Below are 18,004 nucleotides of genomic sequence, written 5' to 3'. Positions count from 1 at the left end.
ACCCCTTCCACAGGCACCCAAATATGCTCCACAGAGTACAAAGAGTATAGTCCTATGGAGGCCCAATCCAAAATATCTAGAGATGAGAAGAGAGAGAGATTTTACAGGCCGTCAAATACTCAAGACTTTAACAGACTGTATTTATGTACCCATAGATTGCAGAATGGTGAGCAAGCATTTGAGACCATGTTGCTAGGGCATTAAGCTTAGATAAAGTGACAGTAGGAATGAGACAGTAGTTTTGAAGTGACCAAGAGGTTGTCACATGGAAGAATTAGACCTTGTTTTGTGTTTTCCTGCGGAGTGTTGTCCAGGGTAGCGAGTGGGAGGCAGGTGTAAAATAGAGAACACTGATTTCAGTTTGTTGGAAGGAGAAATGTAACGTAGAGAACCACGTATTTCGGGAGGATGTAAAGCAGAGACAGCCAAGGTAATTTTTGGAAAAGAGTGCAGGAGAGTAGAGTAAATGATGCCAGGGTTCCTTCCGACTCAGAAATTCCATGATACACTGAGCTGGCTTTCTCTCGTGGAAGTTTGAAAGCCATTTGATAAAGTTCTCTTCATTTTTTAGAAACTTGCCCCGCTCTGGAATTCTGCATGTTCAGTTTACTTTTGGACTGTCAAGATGATAGTTCCTTAATTTGGGTTCCATTATTAGCACAGCAACGGGTTTATTTGTATAGCTGTCCACACCTGGAGCATTTTCACCCTATCGTTTGATTTTATCTTCTGTGAAGCTTGTGGTGTGTTTCCCTTAACTGTTCAAGAGACTAAAGCCCTTACTCTGAAGCCTCTGCAGCCCTGCCTCTTTGATTTTGAAGCATCATTGTCACCCTTACAGAAAGCTCTTTCGCTATATACCATTCGTTAAATCCTGCTAGGTCACATGCTCTCTCACGAGTTTCTGAACTATCTATTCCTTGTTTTTATTTCAGAGCCAAGGCACTGATGTTTGAACTGGAAACTTCAAAACTTTTAATAGAATCTTCACGATGGGTTTGAGCTGGACAAGCTAGAAATTTCTTTAGAACCCCAGCTCTAGCATGCATCTCCCACGTTTGGCTTTCCTAGAGAGGAGCTTGAAGTGATGGTTCTGTAGACAGCCACAGTGACGCTCAGGAAACCAGATGAATGAATTTGACTTTTCTGCTAGGACTCTCTTCGTTATAGTTTCTCCCTGAGTTGTAAGAGGCATAGAAATATACAAGAAACTGAAGAACCTGCGAGGAGGGGAAGTGGTACTTTCCATGCTGAGTGAAAACTAACCAAGTGGCAGTGGTGACTGAAAACACTGAAACCTGCCACATCCAGATTCGCTGGATTGGGAGATAAAGGAACGGTAACAGCTGGGGAGAAAGAACTGATACTGGAAAAGAAAACCTAAATGAAGAGGATGAGGATGACTGCAAAGTAGATGGCCGCCTCCACCTCCACAGAGACAAAGTCAGCCTCGTGGTGAGTAGCAGGGCCTGCCATGGCATAGCTTTCGCTGGGCTGTTAGATAGATTTTTGGGGTTAACATAACAAAATACCACTTTCCTCAGAGCAGCTGAATCAAGCACATGAGCCATTTCTCTCCGAAGCTAACGTGTTCTAACCTTGCAAGCCTCTCCCAGTGTTTGAATGAGTCTGGCATTGCTGGGAGATTGTAGAAAAGATAAGCCACAGCCTGATCGTGCAGCCAGCTTTGATGATAATGTGGGTATTGTAGTCTTTAATTTGCAGAGATGAGGTATGGTTGCAGTTGAGAATTACGCCGTGTGGAAAGGTTTGGCCAGATTGGGTATTGAAGGGTATTACTCAATGTCTGTCTGAAACCCAGTTCCCTTCTCAACCCTAAATGCGTTAATCCTTTCCCATAATTAAGTTTAGCAAACATCAGTTGTGGAGGAGATGAAGGTGAAAAGCAGGTTTAACTAGAATTAGTAGGATTTAGTGACTGATTATTTATGTGGAAGTCAAAAAGATGGTGCAGTTCAAGATGACACTCAAGTTTTCTTTTGTGTGCCCACACAAGCAGGGATGCTTTCACCCAGAGAACGTGGGGACAGGGGAGGATGGGGTGCACATGGAGTTTCTGAGTTGGCTTTGAAACTTTTTTGAGGCCTTTTGATCTGAGCTTACTCTGCAGCCAATTGTACATCCAGCCCTAGGTATTGGGAAAGTGGACAGTGCCAGAGACCAACTTGGTGCTTTATTTATTTATTTATTTTTGAGACAGAGTCTTGCTCTGTCGTCCAGGCCAGAGTGCAGTGGCGTGATCTCAGGTCACTGTAGCCTCAAACCCCAGGCTCAAGTGATCCTCCTACCTCAGCGTACCAAATAACTGGGACCACAGGCTCACCCCACCATGCCTGGCTAATTTTGTCTATTTTTTGTGGAGATGGGGTTTCACCGTGTTGTCCAGGCTAATCTCGAACTCCTGAGCTCAAGCAATCCTCCTGCCTAGGCCTCTCAAAGTGCTGGGATTATAGGTGTGAGCCACTGTGCCCAGCCAAGTTGGTGCTTTTTCATCAGGAAGGCAAGGTGGGAGCCATGGAGGGAGGCCTCAGAGAGGGCATAGATCCAGGGGAGAAGAGAGCAGATGACAGATTGGTCCCATTGCTTCTTTATGTTACAGTCTCATAAATGTGTTCTCAGAAACTTAGAAATAAAACAGGTCCAGCCAGGCGCGGTGGCTCACACGTGTAATTCCAGCACTCTGAGAGGCCAAGGCAGGATTGTTTGAGTCCAGGAATTTGAGACCAGCCTGGGCAATATAGTGAGAGTCATTTCTACAAAAATTTTTTTTAAAAGTAGCTGAGCATAGTGGCACACTCCTGTAGTCCCAGCTACTTGGGAGGCTGAGGCGGTAGGATGGCTTGAGTCTGGGAGGTCGAGCACTGAACCACAATCGCACCACTGCACTCCAGCTTACAGGGCTACAAAGTGAGACCCTGTAAAAACAAAACAAAATTGAGGCCCAGCCTTTGAAGTGTTTGTTTTATGGTCTTAAAGAGGTAATCAGATAATAACATTAAGTAATATACTGCAGTGTAGTCTGTAAGAGTCTTTGAGGAAGAACAGAGGGTCATGGAAATTCAGAAGAAAGAGATTATCTCTGGGCCGAGGGAATCAGGAGACGGTTAATGAGGAAGTGTGCTTGAGTGATACTTGGTGAGGTTTGGCATGGTAGAGAGGAGTTCACAGTTTCTCTGTAAATTCACAGGCCCCGTTTTCTCCCTGTTATGGACTTATGGACTCACTATCCTGCATTGAAACTGCGTATTTGCTCAGCAACCACCAAACTCACTGTGGGCCCTCAGTCGGTGTTTAAGTGAATGCATGAATTCCTGGTAGAAGGGCTGTTTCTGGAAATCTTTATGCTCAGCACTTACGAGGAGTGCATCTAATACATCCCTAACTTATTTTGTTATCAGAGCCTTAAAAGACAGTGTATCAGACCATGTGGTTGTATAGTTAAGGTTCAGTGTTTCAAATAAGAGCAGTCATTGTGGGCGCCTCATTTTTTTTCTAGCTGCTTATGTCTTCTCTGGCAGATGGTCTAACGGCTGGATAGAGGCATATTTTTAGTTTGAATTTCCTGCACTTACAGAACGTTTTTATCTAATTTGTAGCTACTGGGGTTCTTTCTTCTCTGGGGCCACCTGAAGGCTTTCAAACACAGTAATGAGCCCTCCTCAGGCTGGGAAATAGGAAGCTATGTTTTAAATGCCGTGATCACTGGATGAAAGGAAACATGGCTCCATTCTGTTCTCTTGCCAGGTGGAATTATTTTTTTCTTTATGATGGTTCCAAGGTAAAGGAAGAAGGCGATCCAACAAGAGCTGGCATTTGTTATTTTTATCCTTCCCAGGTAAGCCACACAGCATTTTATTGTTCAGTGGGGATCCCAGTGCCTCCAAGTGATAACTTTTCAAAAGTATAGGGTTTACATTAGGACAGTTTGGCTAATCCAGACAATGACATTTCTACTGTCTTATTCTTAGTTGTACTATTTCTTGTTGTTCTGGTCTTAAAATTTCCAGGCAGCTCAGCACTTTCATTGTCTTTAGCTTTCTATTTCCATCATGATTTTTGTCTGCCTCCCTCTACCCCCAATTTTTTGATCAGCTCAGTTTTTAAAAGTTAGTATTCAGCTGGGCACGGTGGCATATATCTGCAATCCCAGCTCTTTGGGAGGCTGAGGTGGGTGGATCACCTGAGGTCAGGAGTTCGAGACCAGCCTGGCCAGCATGGTGAAACCCTGTCTCTACTAAAAATCCAAAAATTAGCCAGGCGTGGTGGTGTGCTCCTGTAATCCCAACCACTTGGGAGGCTGAGGCACGAGAATCACTTGAATCCGGGAGGCAGAGGTTGGAGTGAGCAGAGACCGCACCATTGTACTCCAGCCTGGGCAACAAGAGTGAAACTCCATCTCAAAAAAAAAAAAAAGTTTGTATTCAAACATATACAAAAACAGAGAGGCAAGTATCATGAACCCTCATGTGCCATTAGTAACTCCAACAATTATCAATACTTTGCCTTTTTTTTTTTTTTTTTAAGACGAGTCTCACTCTGTTGCCCAGGCTGGAGTGCAGTGGCACGATCTCAGCTCACTGCATGCTCCACATCCGGGGTTCACAGCATTCTCCTGCCTCAGCCTTCTGAGTAGCTGGGACTATAGGTGCCTGCCACCATGCCCGGCTAATTTTTGAATTTTTAGTAGAGACGGGATTTCACCATGTTAACCAGGATGGTCTCAGTCTCCTGACCTCGTGATCCACCCGCTTCAGCCTCCCAAAGTGCTGGGATTAAAGGCTTGAGCCACCGCACTCGGCAATACTTTGCCCATTTTATATGACCTATCTTAACCTCCTCTTCTCTCTCTTTTTTTTTTTCCTGGAGCAAATTCTAGGTGTTGCATCATCTCACCAGTATCAAGCAACATCTCTAACTAAAAAGGACATTATTTTAAACATTACCATACCTAACAAAAGTTACACTAATTAGCAACAGTAATTCCTTCATATTACCTGATACCCAGACTATATTCAGATTTTGCCTAATATATTGTCTTGGATGTTACTTACTCTGCTCTTCCTTCCTTCCATCCACGTATCCTTCCATCCTTCCATCTCTTTCTCTTTTTCCTAATAAGGATCCAAACAGCATCCACATATTCTATTTGGTTATTTTGTATTTTAAGTCCTTTTAATAACAGTCCTCACCCAGCCACTCATCTTTTCTCCCCTCCTCCATGCCATTGAATTATTGAAGAAACCAGGTCATACGTGTAGTAGAGTGTTAGAATGTCCCACACTCTAGATTTGGCTGCTTTGTTTCTCATGGTGGTGTCATTTAATGTCTCCTATCCACTGTATTTCCTTTACATTAGTAGTAAGATCTAGAGCCTTGGTTAGGTTCAAGCTCAGTTTTCTAGGTAAGAATTCTTCATGGGTGCTGTGTACATTTCCTGTGCATCCCATACTGTCTGGCTGTCCTGTGCTTTGGTTAAGACTAAGGTTGATTAGGAGATTCTGTATTTTCCCTCCTGTGACCGTGCTCTGACATAGATAGTTGGGGTTAATCTGGGTCACTCTGGCCACTCTGTGTAGGGGATTTGAGTAGGAGTGAAAGGCTCATGCTTCTGCTAAGCATATGCCTATAATCCTAGCAACAGAGATGCAGTTCTGTGCAGTCATCTCATGTGTTCCTGCTGGGTGTTCTCTTAGGGTTCAGTCATCTCAGGCAGGGGTTGGCAAACTTTGTAAAGGGCCAGACAGTAAATATTTTAGGCTTTACAAGGCACGTAAGGTCTCAATCACATATTCTTCTTTGTTGTAACCTTTAAAAAGTTTAAGAACCATTCTTAGCTTACAGGCCATGGGAAAACAGGCAACAGACTGGATTTGGCTTGCAGACTTCAGTATGCTGTAAGAAATGATGCAAGAGTTCAAGAATTTCAGCTTCCTATCTGGAATGTGCTCCTTTCCCACAGACCCTGCTTGACCAACAGGAGTTGCTTTGTGGACAGATTGCTGGAGTCGTCCGCTGTGTTTCTGACATTTCTGACTCTCCTCCTACTCTTGTTCGTCTGAGAAAACTGAAGTTTGCCATAAAAGTTGATGGAGATTACCTTTGGGTAAGTTGAATAGACAGAATCAATGCAGAAGTGTTGCAATGATAAGTTTAGGAAGTTATGCTGTTTCTGAGTCTTGAATTTAGAATTATCCCCCCAACCACCGCATCCATGTACCGTGTTTAGTAATCACCCTCACTTCCTGTGGTACTCTCTGCATCTGCCCATTATTGTTGAGTGCTCTCCAAAACATTTCTAACATATCCTGCAATGCACATGGCTGGTTTCTCCTTTCCTTTCAAAGACTTAGGCCAACTTGTGGAAATTCTGTTTACTCTGTGTTGTAAATTGAGTTTTTATCGTCATCTTTTCTTCTCCATACTCTCTACACTTACTGGGTAAGTGACCCAGAAAAAACACTGATAGATAAGTGTTAGGTTTCAGAGAACCCATTTAAAAAAGTAAAAGAGAGTATTGCTTGAGTCCAGGAGTTCAGTATCAGCCTGAGCAACATAGTAAGACCCCACTTTACCAAAAAAATTTAAAAATTAACAAGGTGTGATGGCTCATGCCTGTGGTCTTAGCTACTCAGGAGGCTGTGGAGAAGATTGCTTGAGCTTAGGAGTTTCAGGCTGCAGTGAGCCATGATTGCCATGCACTCTAGCCTAGGCAACAGAGTGAGACCCTGTCTTAAAAAAAATAAATAAATAAAAATCATTCCTTTACATTCTAATAGTAGCATATAATCTAAAGTGCTGTTTCTCATGGCTACATTTATTTTAAGGCTTCCTCAGGTAAAGGGATGCTTAAGTGTGGGATGCTGTATTCAACTTTGTAGGTATTATTTCCAACATTTTGTTATGAAAATTTTTTAACATACTGAACAGTTGAATTTTACAGTGAATACTCATATACCTCCTTAATTCTACAATTAGCATTTTATTATAGTTGTTTTATTACCTATCTATTCATTCCTTAACCCTCCCATTAATTCAAATTATTTTTATTTTATATTGTTGAGACAGGGTCTCAATCTGTTGTCCAGGCTGGAGTGCTGAGGTGCAACCTTGGTTTACTGCAGCCTCCGCCTCCCAGACTCAAATGATCCTCCCACCTCAGCCTCCTGAGTTGCTAGGACCACAGGCATGCACCACCATGCCCAGCTAATTTTTTTATTTTTTATTTTTTATTTTTTTATTATTATTATTTTTTGAGATGGAGTCTCGTTCTGTCACCCAGGCTGGAGTGCAGTGGCCGGATCTCAACTCACTGCAAGCTCCGCCTCCCGGGTTTACGCCATTCTCCTGCCTCAGCCTCCCGAGTAGCGCCCGCCACCTCGCCCGGCTAGTTTTTTGTATTTTTTAGTAGAGATGGGGTTTCACCGTGTTAGCCAGGATGGTCTCGATCTCCTGACCTCGTGATCCGTCCGTTTCGGCCTCCCAAAGTGCTGGGATTACAGGCTTGAGCCACTGCGCCCGGCCGCCCAGCTAATTTTTTAAATTTTTTCTGGAGGCAGGGTTTCACCATGTTGCCCAGGCTGGTCTTGAACTCCTGAGCTCAAGGAATCCTCCCACCTTGGCCTCCCAGAGTGCTGGAATTACAGGCGCAAGACACTGTAACCCAGCCCCAAATTATTTTGTTACAATTTTCTAAGTAAGTTGCACACATTAGTGTACTCTCCACACAGATACTCTATCATGCATATCATCAACTAAAATATAGTGTTTGGGGCCGAGCGCTATGGCTCATGCCTGTAATCCCAGCACTTTGGGAGGCTGAGGCGGGCGGATCACCTGAGGTCAGGAGTTCAAGACCAACCTGACCAACGTGGAGAAACCCTGTCTCTACTAAAAATACAAAATTAGCCAGGCATGGTGGCACATGCCTGTAATCCCAGCTACTCGGGAGGCTGAGGCAGGAGACTCGCTTGAACCTGGGAGGCAGAGGTTGCAGTGAGCCATGATTGCACCACTGCACTCCAGCCTGGGCAACAAGAGTGAAACTCCATTTCAAAAAAAAAAAAAATTAATGTTTGTTTGTGGTTACATGCTTTACAGGCATCTGTCTTGCCGCTTAACATTTGTGAAATTCGTTCATGTTGTTGCATCTGTCGGTGTTCATTCCATTTTATTAAACAGTATTCTGTTGTCTGAATAAATCACAATCTAGTCTTCTTTTGATGAACATCTGAACTGTGTCCTGTTGGGGACATTAAGGATAAGGCTTCTAGGAGCATTCCTATACAAGTATTTTGGTGAACACATGTTTTCATCTCTCCTGGGTGAATATCCAGTCCTGGAATTGCTGGGTCATAGAGTAGGTGTATGTTGGATTTTATAGGAAACTGTTAGACCTTTTCCTTTAGTGGTTGTACCATTTTACATTCCTACCAACAGTGTATGAGAATTCCAGTTACTCCACATCCTCGTCAGCATTGAGATTGACAGTCTGTTCATCTTAGCCATTCCGCTGGATGTGCAGTGGTATGTTATTGTGGTTTTAATCTTCACTTCCCTAATGACTAATGATACTGAGGCCTTTTCATGTGCTTAATGACCACTTGAATTTGTGAAGTGTCCAAAGCCCTGCCCATTTTTTAAATTAGGTTTTATTTTTTTAATTGTAGTTCTTTTTATATCCTAGATACCAGTTCTTTGTCGGATACATCTTTTTAAAATAATTTCTCCCAGTTTGTGGCATGCCTGTTAATTTTCTTGATGTCTTTTGATGAGCAGAAATTTTGCATTTTAATGAAGTCTAACTTACCAATTTTATGGTTATTGCTTTCTGTGTCCTGCCTGAGAAAACCACTGCCTACTCCATTGGAGGAGATAGTCTCCCTTTTTTATTTTTGTAAGAATTTTATAGTTTTAGCTTTTAAATTTAGATCTGTAATCCACTTTGGGTTAATATTTGTGAATGGTGTGAGTAGAGGTCAAGGATCTTTTTTTTTTTTTTTTCCACCTGGATAACCAGTTCTTCCAGCATCATTGTTGAAAACATTTTCCTTTCCCTGTTGGATTTCCCTTTGGTTCCTTTACCAGAGATCAGATGACCATTTAAGTGTGGGTCTATTTCTGGACTCTCTTTGGCTTTTCCACAGATCTGTTTGAAGGTTATGTGTGAGTACCACACTGTCTTGACTTCTATAGCTTTATAGTAAGTCTCGAAACCAGATAGTATAAGTCCTCCAACCTTCTTATTTTCTCAAGATAGCTTTGGATATTTCAGGTTCTTTGTGTTTTCATTGTACAATCAGTTTGTCGGTTTCTGAAGAAAAGCTGGTGGGATTATGATTGGAATTGCATTCAGTCTGTTTATCAATTGTAAGAATTGAACACTTGTTACATGCCAGACTGTTGTAAGGTCTTGGATTACATCTGGGAACAAAGCAAAGATCCTTGTGCTACTGTAGCTTACATTCAGAGGAAATTTTTGTTTATTTGTTTTCTGTCAGGGTTTATTAGTTTAAATATCTGATGATTCCCTTAGGACAGATTCCTAGAGGTAGAATTATTACATCAAGTAATAGGAACTTTTTCAGACTCTTTAAACGTATGACCAGATTACTTTCTAACTCAGCAAGCACTTTTTTTTTTTTTTTTTTTGAGACGGAGTCTTGCTCTGTTGCCAGGCTGTGCAGTGGTGCCATCTCAGCTCACTGCAACCTCTGCCTCCCAGGTTCAAGCGATTCTTCTGCCTCAGCCTCCCGAGTAGCTGGGACTACAGGCGCACACCACCACGCCCAGTATTTTTAGTAGAGACGGGGTTTCACCATGTTGGCCAGGATAGTCTAGATCTCTTGACCTTGTGATCCACCTGCCTCAACCTCCCAAAGTACTGGGATTACAGGCATGAGCCACCGCACCCGGCCAAGTATTTATCTCCTGTAGAACTAACCACTACACTCAGCATTTTGGAGATCTAGAGCTGGGAAGATTGCAGCCAGTTCTTGCTCTTAAAGCACTCCATCCAGCTGGAGAGAAATGATGGCCATTCAAGAAGGAGTTTGAGTCCTGTCCATTGTTTGTAATGGAATCCAGATTAAACATCCACTGTCCAAATAACAGTCCTAACAATGCAAGGGTCAGAAGAAAGGTCAGCGTTATTGGCTCGAGTTAATAGAACAGACCTCATGGAGATACTGAAATCTGTGGTGGGCACTGAAGGTTATGAGTAAGTTCTGGGGAAATGAACAATAAGGAAGAGGACATTTGAGATTGCGCAACAAGAATTGAGGTACAGAACTTATTTGTCTGTGGAGATTAACTTGGCCAGAATGGAGGATGTGGACTCAGGCATAATAGAAGATCAATTTCAATGGGCCAGTGAAGTCAGGTAATTGAGAGCCCTGGATGCCAGGATTCTGGGCTTGGACTCAAAGAGAAGGAAAATGCTTGTCTTCTGGTTTCTCTCTTTACAGGTGCTGGGCTGTGCTGTGGAGCTCCCTGATGTCAGCTGCAAGAGGTTTCTGGATCAGCTAATTGGATTCTTTAATTTTTACAATGGACCTGTTTCGCTAGCTTATGAGGTACGAGTATGGGGTTGAGGAGTCTTATATTGGGCCTCTTTATAAAAACCGATATTGCCAGAATGCAGCACTTACTCTGGGGTCTGTTATACTTCCTATAAACACATTGTGTCTGGGGACAAGGTCAGGGGCTCTCGGAGCCCCCTCATATGCCTTTGGGCCTAGTGGCATAGGTCACATTTATTCCAAATGTTTATCCCCCTCTCGTCTCTGGGATGTTTAGAAAGCACAGACCCTGCTTGCCACCCCCACCTGGCAGGTGGATCCGTGATTGGGTAGGTTTAAAACAGGTCCTCCCTTCTGGTCAGTTTCCTGTGTGAGGAACAATTTTTGAGGTAGCTGGGACTCTGGCCAAAGAGTCTGTCCCTCAAAATCTCAGATATTGACCTGAGGCTCTTTCTGTTTTAGAACTGTCCTCAGGAAGAACTGAGCACGGAGTGGGACAGCTTCATTGAACAAATTCTGAAAAACACCAGTGATCTGCATAAGATTTTCAATTCCCTCTGGAACTTGGACCAAACTAAAGTAACATTTTCATCCTCCTTATTCATTTTATATGTAAGATTAGGACTTCTGGATACTTTTTAATATTCCCAAAGTGAACTGTATCTGGAAAAGTGAGTAGAATGTCACTTCTCAGGCAGGGCCATGAGAAGGCATGTCACTTCTCAGCCTCATTTCCCTTTTCCAGAGAATGGTGTCAGCATACCTGCCTTCTAGAGCTGTTTTGATGGTCAAGTGAAACCGTACCTCAAATGACACCAAGTAAATGCTCAGTAAAGGGAATTACTGTTTTGTTCATGCCTCAGAAGTGTTGAACTCAGTAATCTGAAGGCCTTCTCTCTTCTCTCTTGATATTCTTATCATATGATCTAGTTATTCTCAGCATCAAAAATGCCCAGCATGAACATTTCAAACACATGGTTGCTGTCTTTGAGAGAGTGGTTGGGAACTATTTTTGTATCTCTGAGCCACTCCGTTTGCAGTTAACACTCAGTGAACCCGAGGCTGCTTGTGTGGCTGGCCTGACCACCTGTGCTGCCCCATTAGGAGGCAGCTACCTGGGCCCTGACTCACAACCCTTTCCTGTGTCTCACTGCAATAGTAAATAGTGTCCCTGTAGCAGGGGTGTAGTGCTGTGATTCAGCCTTCACAGAGCATGACTCCACCAGACATGGGGAAGGGTTTTCCCTGCTCCAGTCTGGAAAACTTCCTGCAGCTGGCCCCAAAACTTTATAGAATGGCTGGCTGGGACGGAGCACAGTCTTGAGGCTAGGAAGAATAAATTTCTTAATGTGTCAGCAGCTCCGGAGGCTCCATTAACACCAATTCTGACAGCTGGTGGATACTTGCTGGTTCTAGCTGGCAGGTGGAAGTCTGAGGAGGCTGCTGGCTATTGCTGGCTCTTCCTGACCAGGTCCAGATGCTTTTCTTGTATTTTTGGGGACTTGTAGGCCACTGACTCCATACAAGGAATGTGGAACTGAGGCGTATTTCCCCGAGTGAAAGAGCATGATGTTTTCATTTTTTGTGATGGAATAGAGTCATGGAACCTAGTCAGACATCAGGCCACCTGTATCGCCATGGGGATTGTGCTTCAGAAGGAAGGTGGAGGATAGGGTAGGTGGGTTTCGCCTGGTACCATGACGCGTATTTATAGGATACACCCTCTTCTGCTGCTGCCATCAGGTCTTAGCATTGTCAGTGTAGATAGTCAGGGTCTCCCAGGCCATCTACTCTGACCCCTTTGGCAGTTTGGTGGGCATCTTGCTCTTCTGTGTGTTTGTGCCCACTGGTACATATATGCATATATATATGCATATATTGATTTTGTTTATTTTTGCTATCTCCTTAAATAGGTTTCTGAATGCATATAGTACATATGCCATATTTGCTGCACCTTCTAGCTTCTGGAAAGGCCTCCTTGTTGTAAGAATTTGGCATTTAGTGGTGTCAGCAGTTCTGGGTATAGAGAGGTAGAATAGTCCCAAGCCATGGCACAGGTTTTACTGTGTGACGCATTCTCCTTTTCCAGGCTTTGAGCTACACCCTGTCCAGCTGTTCTGTACAACCCTTTCCCCTTTTCTCCCTTCCTGATTGTGAGCATGCTGATGGGTGGGCATGATGCCTCTTGCCCTGCACAGGTGGAGCCCCTGTTGTTGCTGAAGGCAGCCCGCATTCTGCAGACCTGCCAGCGCTCGCCTCACATTCTCGCTGGCTGTATCCTCTATAAAGGACTGTGAGTAACTCCAGACCCCTCTCCTCCAGCCCCATTCCCCTGCTGCACAACTGACCATCAGCCACCTCCAGATCATGGTGGGGAGCTCAGTCTCTGGCCAGTTCCAAATGGGCTGGTTTTGTCTAATATCGGGTAGTTTAGAAAGACAGGTGTGTACTGGTCTTTGAGCAAAGCTGAGAAATTGGAAATAGTTGTGTTCAGAAAAGAGTTGAGAATATACAAGGAATCCCTATAATTCTCAGTATAGGACATGCTGGAATAGTTGTCAGTCTGCAAAATGCTGATGCAGAGTCCCCAGCTTTGCCAGCAGCCAGCACTGTAAGTCAAGAGGCATGGAAGGGGCTTGGTGTGGCCCTCCTCCTGCTGTGGCCCTCCTCCCGCTGCCCAGAGGCCCTGGTGTGCTTACCTCGGCTCAGCTCTGCAAAGCAGCCTTACAGGCCCTTATGCAGCTGCCTTCCAGCCTCTTGGCTGGGCCTGTGTCTTGGTTGGCCTCTGAGAATTCACTGTACTTCTTCATGTAGTTGGAGGGCCTCTTCATGAGTCTGAGTGCCCAAGAGCCACTCTAGGTCATCTAAGGCCTCTCTCCTCATGGAGGGTTTGTTCTCACAGCCCAGGGCAGGCAGGGCCATTGTGCTGTGCCCAGAGCTTCCTGAGGAGCAGGCAACTGCTGTGTAACTGGAGAAGCACTCGGGCTCTTGCAGGGGCCCTTGGGCCAGCAAGGCTGGTCCCTAGGTCCTGCCTTCTTTTGCCAGCCATGTGGCCTTGGGCAAGTTGCTTAGCCTCAATTTTCTCTTCTGGGAAATAGACATCCCTTGTGAAGAATGAAATAAGATGACAGATGCGGAAGAACCGAGCATAGACCCTGGTGCACTTTGCACTCTTCTTCCTTGCTCTGGTTCTTATCATAATGGTTCAGAATCAGCTGTGGGACTTCCAAGTTCGTCAGCGACATACCCACCAAAGAGAGTATTTTTTCCCCTTTTCTCATTTTGCGTTTCTTAAATATATATATATTTGTCTTCTCTTTTTTGTAGGGATGAGGTCTTGCTGTGTTGCCCAGGCTGGTCTCAAACGCCTGGCTTCAAGCGATCCTCAGCTTCCCAAAGTGCTTGGATTATAGGCATGAGCCACTGCACCCAGCCTGTATTTAAATTATATAGCTAATACATGAATACATTTTCACTGTAAACAAATCAATCAATAGAGGAACACACAGAGCACAATTTAAACCCCCCCCTTTTTCTTCCTCACTGTTTTTTTGTTTGTTTGTTTGTTTTTGAGACACAGTTTTGCTCTGCTACCCAGGCTGTAGTGCAGTGGCATAAACACAGCTAACTACAACCTCGACTTCTTGGACTCAAGTGATCCTCCCACCTCAGCCTGGGGCAACAAGCACATGCTACCACACCTGGTTAATTTTTTTTACTTTTTTTTTTTTGTAGAGATGGGGTCTCACTATGTTGCTCGTGGAGGTCTCAAACTCCTAAGCTTAAGTTATTCTCTGACCTCAGGCTCCCAAAGTGCTGTGATTACAGGAGTAAGCCACTGTGCCCAGCCTCTCCCTCACTCTTAACCTGTCGTCATCATTGGCAGTTTGGTGGGCATCTTGCTCTTTGTGTGTGTTTGTGCCTACCAGTACATGTCTGCATATGTTGATTTTGTTTATTTTTGCTATCTCCTTAAATAGGATCACGTGGTTTCTCAATGCATATAGTGAAGATTTATTTATCAGTTCATATGGGTCCACCTCATTCTTATGCGGGCTGCACACTTTTTGGGATTCTGGCTGTGTTGTGCTTTACTCTCTTGTTGATGAACATTCTGGTGGTTTACTCATTTTTTAATTGTTTTTGCCATTCTCCGTGTAATGAATATTCTTACACATACATCTTGGTACAAGCTGAGTCAAAGTGTTTGGATATTTTAAATGTTGGCAGGAACTACCAGAGTGCCCTCTGTAAGGGTTTTACCAGTTGAAACTCCCACCAGCCAAGTCCCCAAGATCCTCGTCAACACAGGCTGTTAGGCACCTTTAAAATTCAGTGTTTTGGTGTATTTCTTCTCATGGTGTTCTTGTTCTGTGTGTGACCTCCTAGGATTGTCAGCACTCAGCTCCCGCCCTCCCTCACTGCCAAGGTTCTGCTTCACCGAACAGCACCTCAGGAGCAGGTATTGTAAAGTCCACCCACCTGACTGGATGGCATCCCCCAGAGCACCGGTCACTGAGCCTGAGGCTGGAGGGATCAGGAGCAGAAGCCGCAGAGCAGTTGTTTCTCTCGGGCTTGTCAGGACCCCGAGTCCTCCTCAATAATGAAGCCATTGGCGAGGCTGAAAGAAAATGTTTTCTTCCACAAGCTAGGCTTGGGTAGTTTTTTTTTCCTTCAAACCAAGTAAATCTGTGAGAATTCAACTTTCCATAAGAATTTGATATCTCTTTATGTCAGGGAGATGTTAAGACTTTTCAGAGACAGACTGTAAAGGGTGTGTCTCTAGAAAGATTTAGGGGGCTGGGCACAGTGGCTCACGCCTATAATCCCAGCACTTTGGGTGGCTGAGGCGGGAAGATCACTTGAGGTCAGGAGTTCAAGACCAGCCTGGCCAACATGATAAAACCTCATCTCTATTTAAAATACAAAAATTAGCTGGGTGTGGTGGTGCACACCTGTAATCCCAGCTACTCGGGAGGCTGAGGCAGGAGAATGGCTTGAACCCGGCAGGCGGAGGTTGAGGTAAGCCAAGATCTTACCACTGCACTCCAGCCTGGGTAGCAAGAGTGAGACTCTCTCAAAAAATAAAAATAAAAAAAATAAGGAAAACAAACTCTTCTAAAATACTTCCATTTTATATTTATTTAATTGTTTTTATATTGAAAAAAAAAGTCATGCATGCTCATTGAGAATAAAATTGCCCATCATTGAACTGTACGGGGATAACCACTGCCAGCGTCTGGCATATTTCCTTCCAGTCCTTTTTTTCTTTTGTGTATGAAGCTGTGGTTTCCAGTGTATCGTGAGGCTCTCTTTTTACACTTATTAGATGAGCAGGCCTGTGAAATGCTGGTGGGGCTCTAGTCAGCCGCCTCATCCACTGTTGCTGTAGGTGTCAATTTGAGCAGCCTTTCTGGGAAACACTTTGATAATGAGAACGTTAAGGATGCCTTTTATTTTTTCCTAATAATTTGACTTCTAGAAATATATCAAGGAAATAATGTAATTGCTGAAAAACATTTATACTCAAAACTTGATCACAACAAGCTTTATGAAAGTGAAAAATCAGACAAAACTTGAATGCTTAAGGTAGGAGTTGGCAAACTATGGCCTGTGGGCCACCTGCCTACAGTTGAAGTTTTATTTTGGCTGCTTTTGAGCTATAATAGCAGCGCTGAGTAGGTGGGACAGAGCCCATATGCCCTGCAAAGCCAAAAATATTTACTGTGTTGTCTTTTACACAGAAAGTTTACTAATTACTGGTGTAAGGTAGGTAAATGATTAATTTACTCATATCACTTAAACCTTCATAAAATTTTAATCAGCTGCTTAAAATGGCCAAAGATGTTTTAATGGCGGGAATTGCATGTTACTGTTTTAAGCAGAAATATGGTATTTTATATATTGTGGTCTCAAAAGTATAAAAAATGCATAGGCTTAAGGAAAAAATACCCAATATTAATCGTACTAGCTTGGGGGTATGTGATTTTTTTTTTGTTTCAACGCATTGTCTAGAGTAAACTGAGGTTAGGCTTAGTAATCTAAAGCATGATTTTTTAAAAAATCACGAGAAAAAGAACACCATATAATTCTAAGATTGAAAGTCATTTTGGCTAGAAGAGCAGTCCTTGTTTGGTTTGGTTTGGTTTTGGTGGGTTCTTTTGGAACCCTCAGATTGAGATGAGAGATGTTTTCATTTTTGAGAAAAATCATCAGGTTTCAGGCCTCGATTGTGAACCAGAACAAACGAGAGATCTGGTATAGCATTTTGTTTAGGTCACATCTTTATAGTGAGAGTCACAGTGCAGTGGCGCGATCTCGGCTCACTGCAAGCTCCGCCTCCCGGGTTCACGCCCTTCTCCTGCCTCAGCCTCCGGAGTAGCTGGGACTACAGGCGCCCGCCACCACGCCTGGCTAATTTCTTTTTGTATTTTTAGTAGAGACGGGGTTTCACCGTGTTAGCCAGGATGGTCTCGATCTCCTGACCTCGTGATCCGCCTGCCTCGGCCTCCCAAAGTGCTGGGATTACAGGCTTGAGCCACCGCGCCCGGCCGACGTTTTTATTATAATGGAATTTATGTGAATTCTACATTGGGGCTGTGGCAGATGTGACTGTATTCTAGAATGAGTTCCCCAGAGGTGTGAAAGAGAACACGAATCTTCAATTTTATTCCCAGAAGGGAGAGTCTGAGAAAATCAGAACATAGAGTGTGACGTGAGTTTGGGTGGAGCTGCTGCCTTGAAGCCTGTGCGGGCCTAGGTTCTTGCTTCATCCCAGCCATAGTGGGAGCCAGCAGCTTGGGGGAGCTTCTGTTCCATCTGCTTGGCTCTTAGCATGTGGTTGGGACAAGCTTTCTGGGCCTGGCTAAGTTTTATGAACAGATGGCACAGCAAATTCCTGATGGTTAGGTCAAGAGGAGAATGTGGTGCCCAGCGCCAACTTCTGTGTGTGTTTGTTTTCAGAGACTCCGTATGGGAGGGGATGCCCCGCAGGAACATGGTAAGTAGTGAGGCACATGGTTGCCTCTTGAGAACGGCGGTCTTTTATACTACCTGTCCCTTACAAGATGTGATGGGCCGAGCCATCCGCATGTTTGTTTCCTCTGCTCATAAGATTAGGAAAATGGACGTAACAGAGCTTCAAGAATCGAGTTACCCGCCAGAACCAGAACCCTAACAGTAAAGCTATGATTTTAGGCATGCCTGTCAAATTCCTGCTTTCAGACCCTCCTTAACTTCATATTGTGAGACTGCTCGGTCAAGTGCCAGGGGATTGTGGTTGGGAGAGGGTGAAGATAAACAGCGACTGACAGAAAGATCTTTTGCAGGATGTGGAGGCATCCTCAGGAGAGTTACTTCAATTTATTCTGAAGCCTAAGTTGGAGCAGATCCCTTTCTTAGCTTATATCTTCTTTAAAAGTGCTTTTCAACCTTTCTCTCCTGAACATCTTCCTTCTCCAAAGCTG

At 44.0% G+C, this 18,004-nt stretch overlaps 1 protein-coding gene across 4 annotated transcripts in view; it reads left to right on the top strand.

Annotated features, from left to right (window-relative positions):
• LOC105495716 (HPS4 biogenesis of lysosomal organelles complex 3 subunit 2) overlaps positions 1-18,004 on the top strand; it is a 31,569-nt gene that overhangs the window by 670 nt on the left and 12,895 nt on the right. For all 4 annotated transcript variants that reach the window (XM_024797245.2, XM_011765450.3, XM_011765452.3 and 1 more), the window contains exons 2-9: positions 936-1,455; positions 3,766-3,856; positions 5,981-6,124; positions 10,485-10,592; positions 11,001-11,117; positions 12,737-12,831; positions 14,928-15,000; positions 17,502-17,538. In XM_024797245.2, the coding sequence (XP_024653013.2) occupies positions 1,415-1,455; positions 3,766-3,856; positions 5,981-6,124; positions 10,485-10,592; positions 11,001-11,117; positions 12,737-12,831; positions 14,928-15,000; positions 17,502-17,538 (706 nt within the window). In that variant the 5' untranslated portion in view covers positions 936-1,414. The remainder of the gene's footprint in view (positions 1-935; positions 1,456-3,765; positions 3,857-5,980; positions 6,125-10,484; positions 10,593-11,000; positions 11,118-12,736; positions 12,832-14,927; positions 15,001-17,501; positions 17,539-18,004) is intronic.

This window comes from Macaca nemestrina, chromosome 15 (genome assembly GCF_043159975.1).
Source record: "Macaca nemestrina isolate mMacNem1 chromosome 15, mMacNem.hap1, whole genome shotgun sequence".
Lineage (NCBI taxonomy): Eukaryota > Metazoa > Chordata > Mammalia > Primates > Cercopithecidae > Macaca > Macaca nemestrina.
The sequence above is the reverse complement of the archived record's forward strand: the minus strand, read 5'-3'. Positions and strand labels throughout refer to the sequence as shown.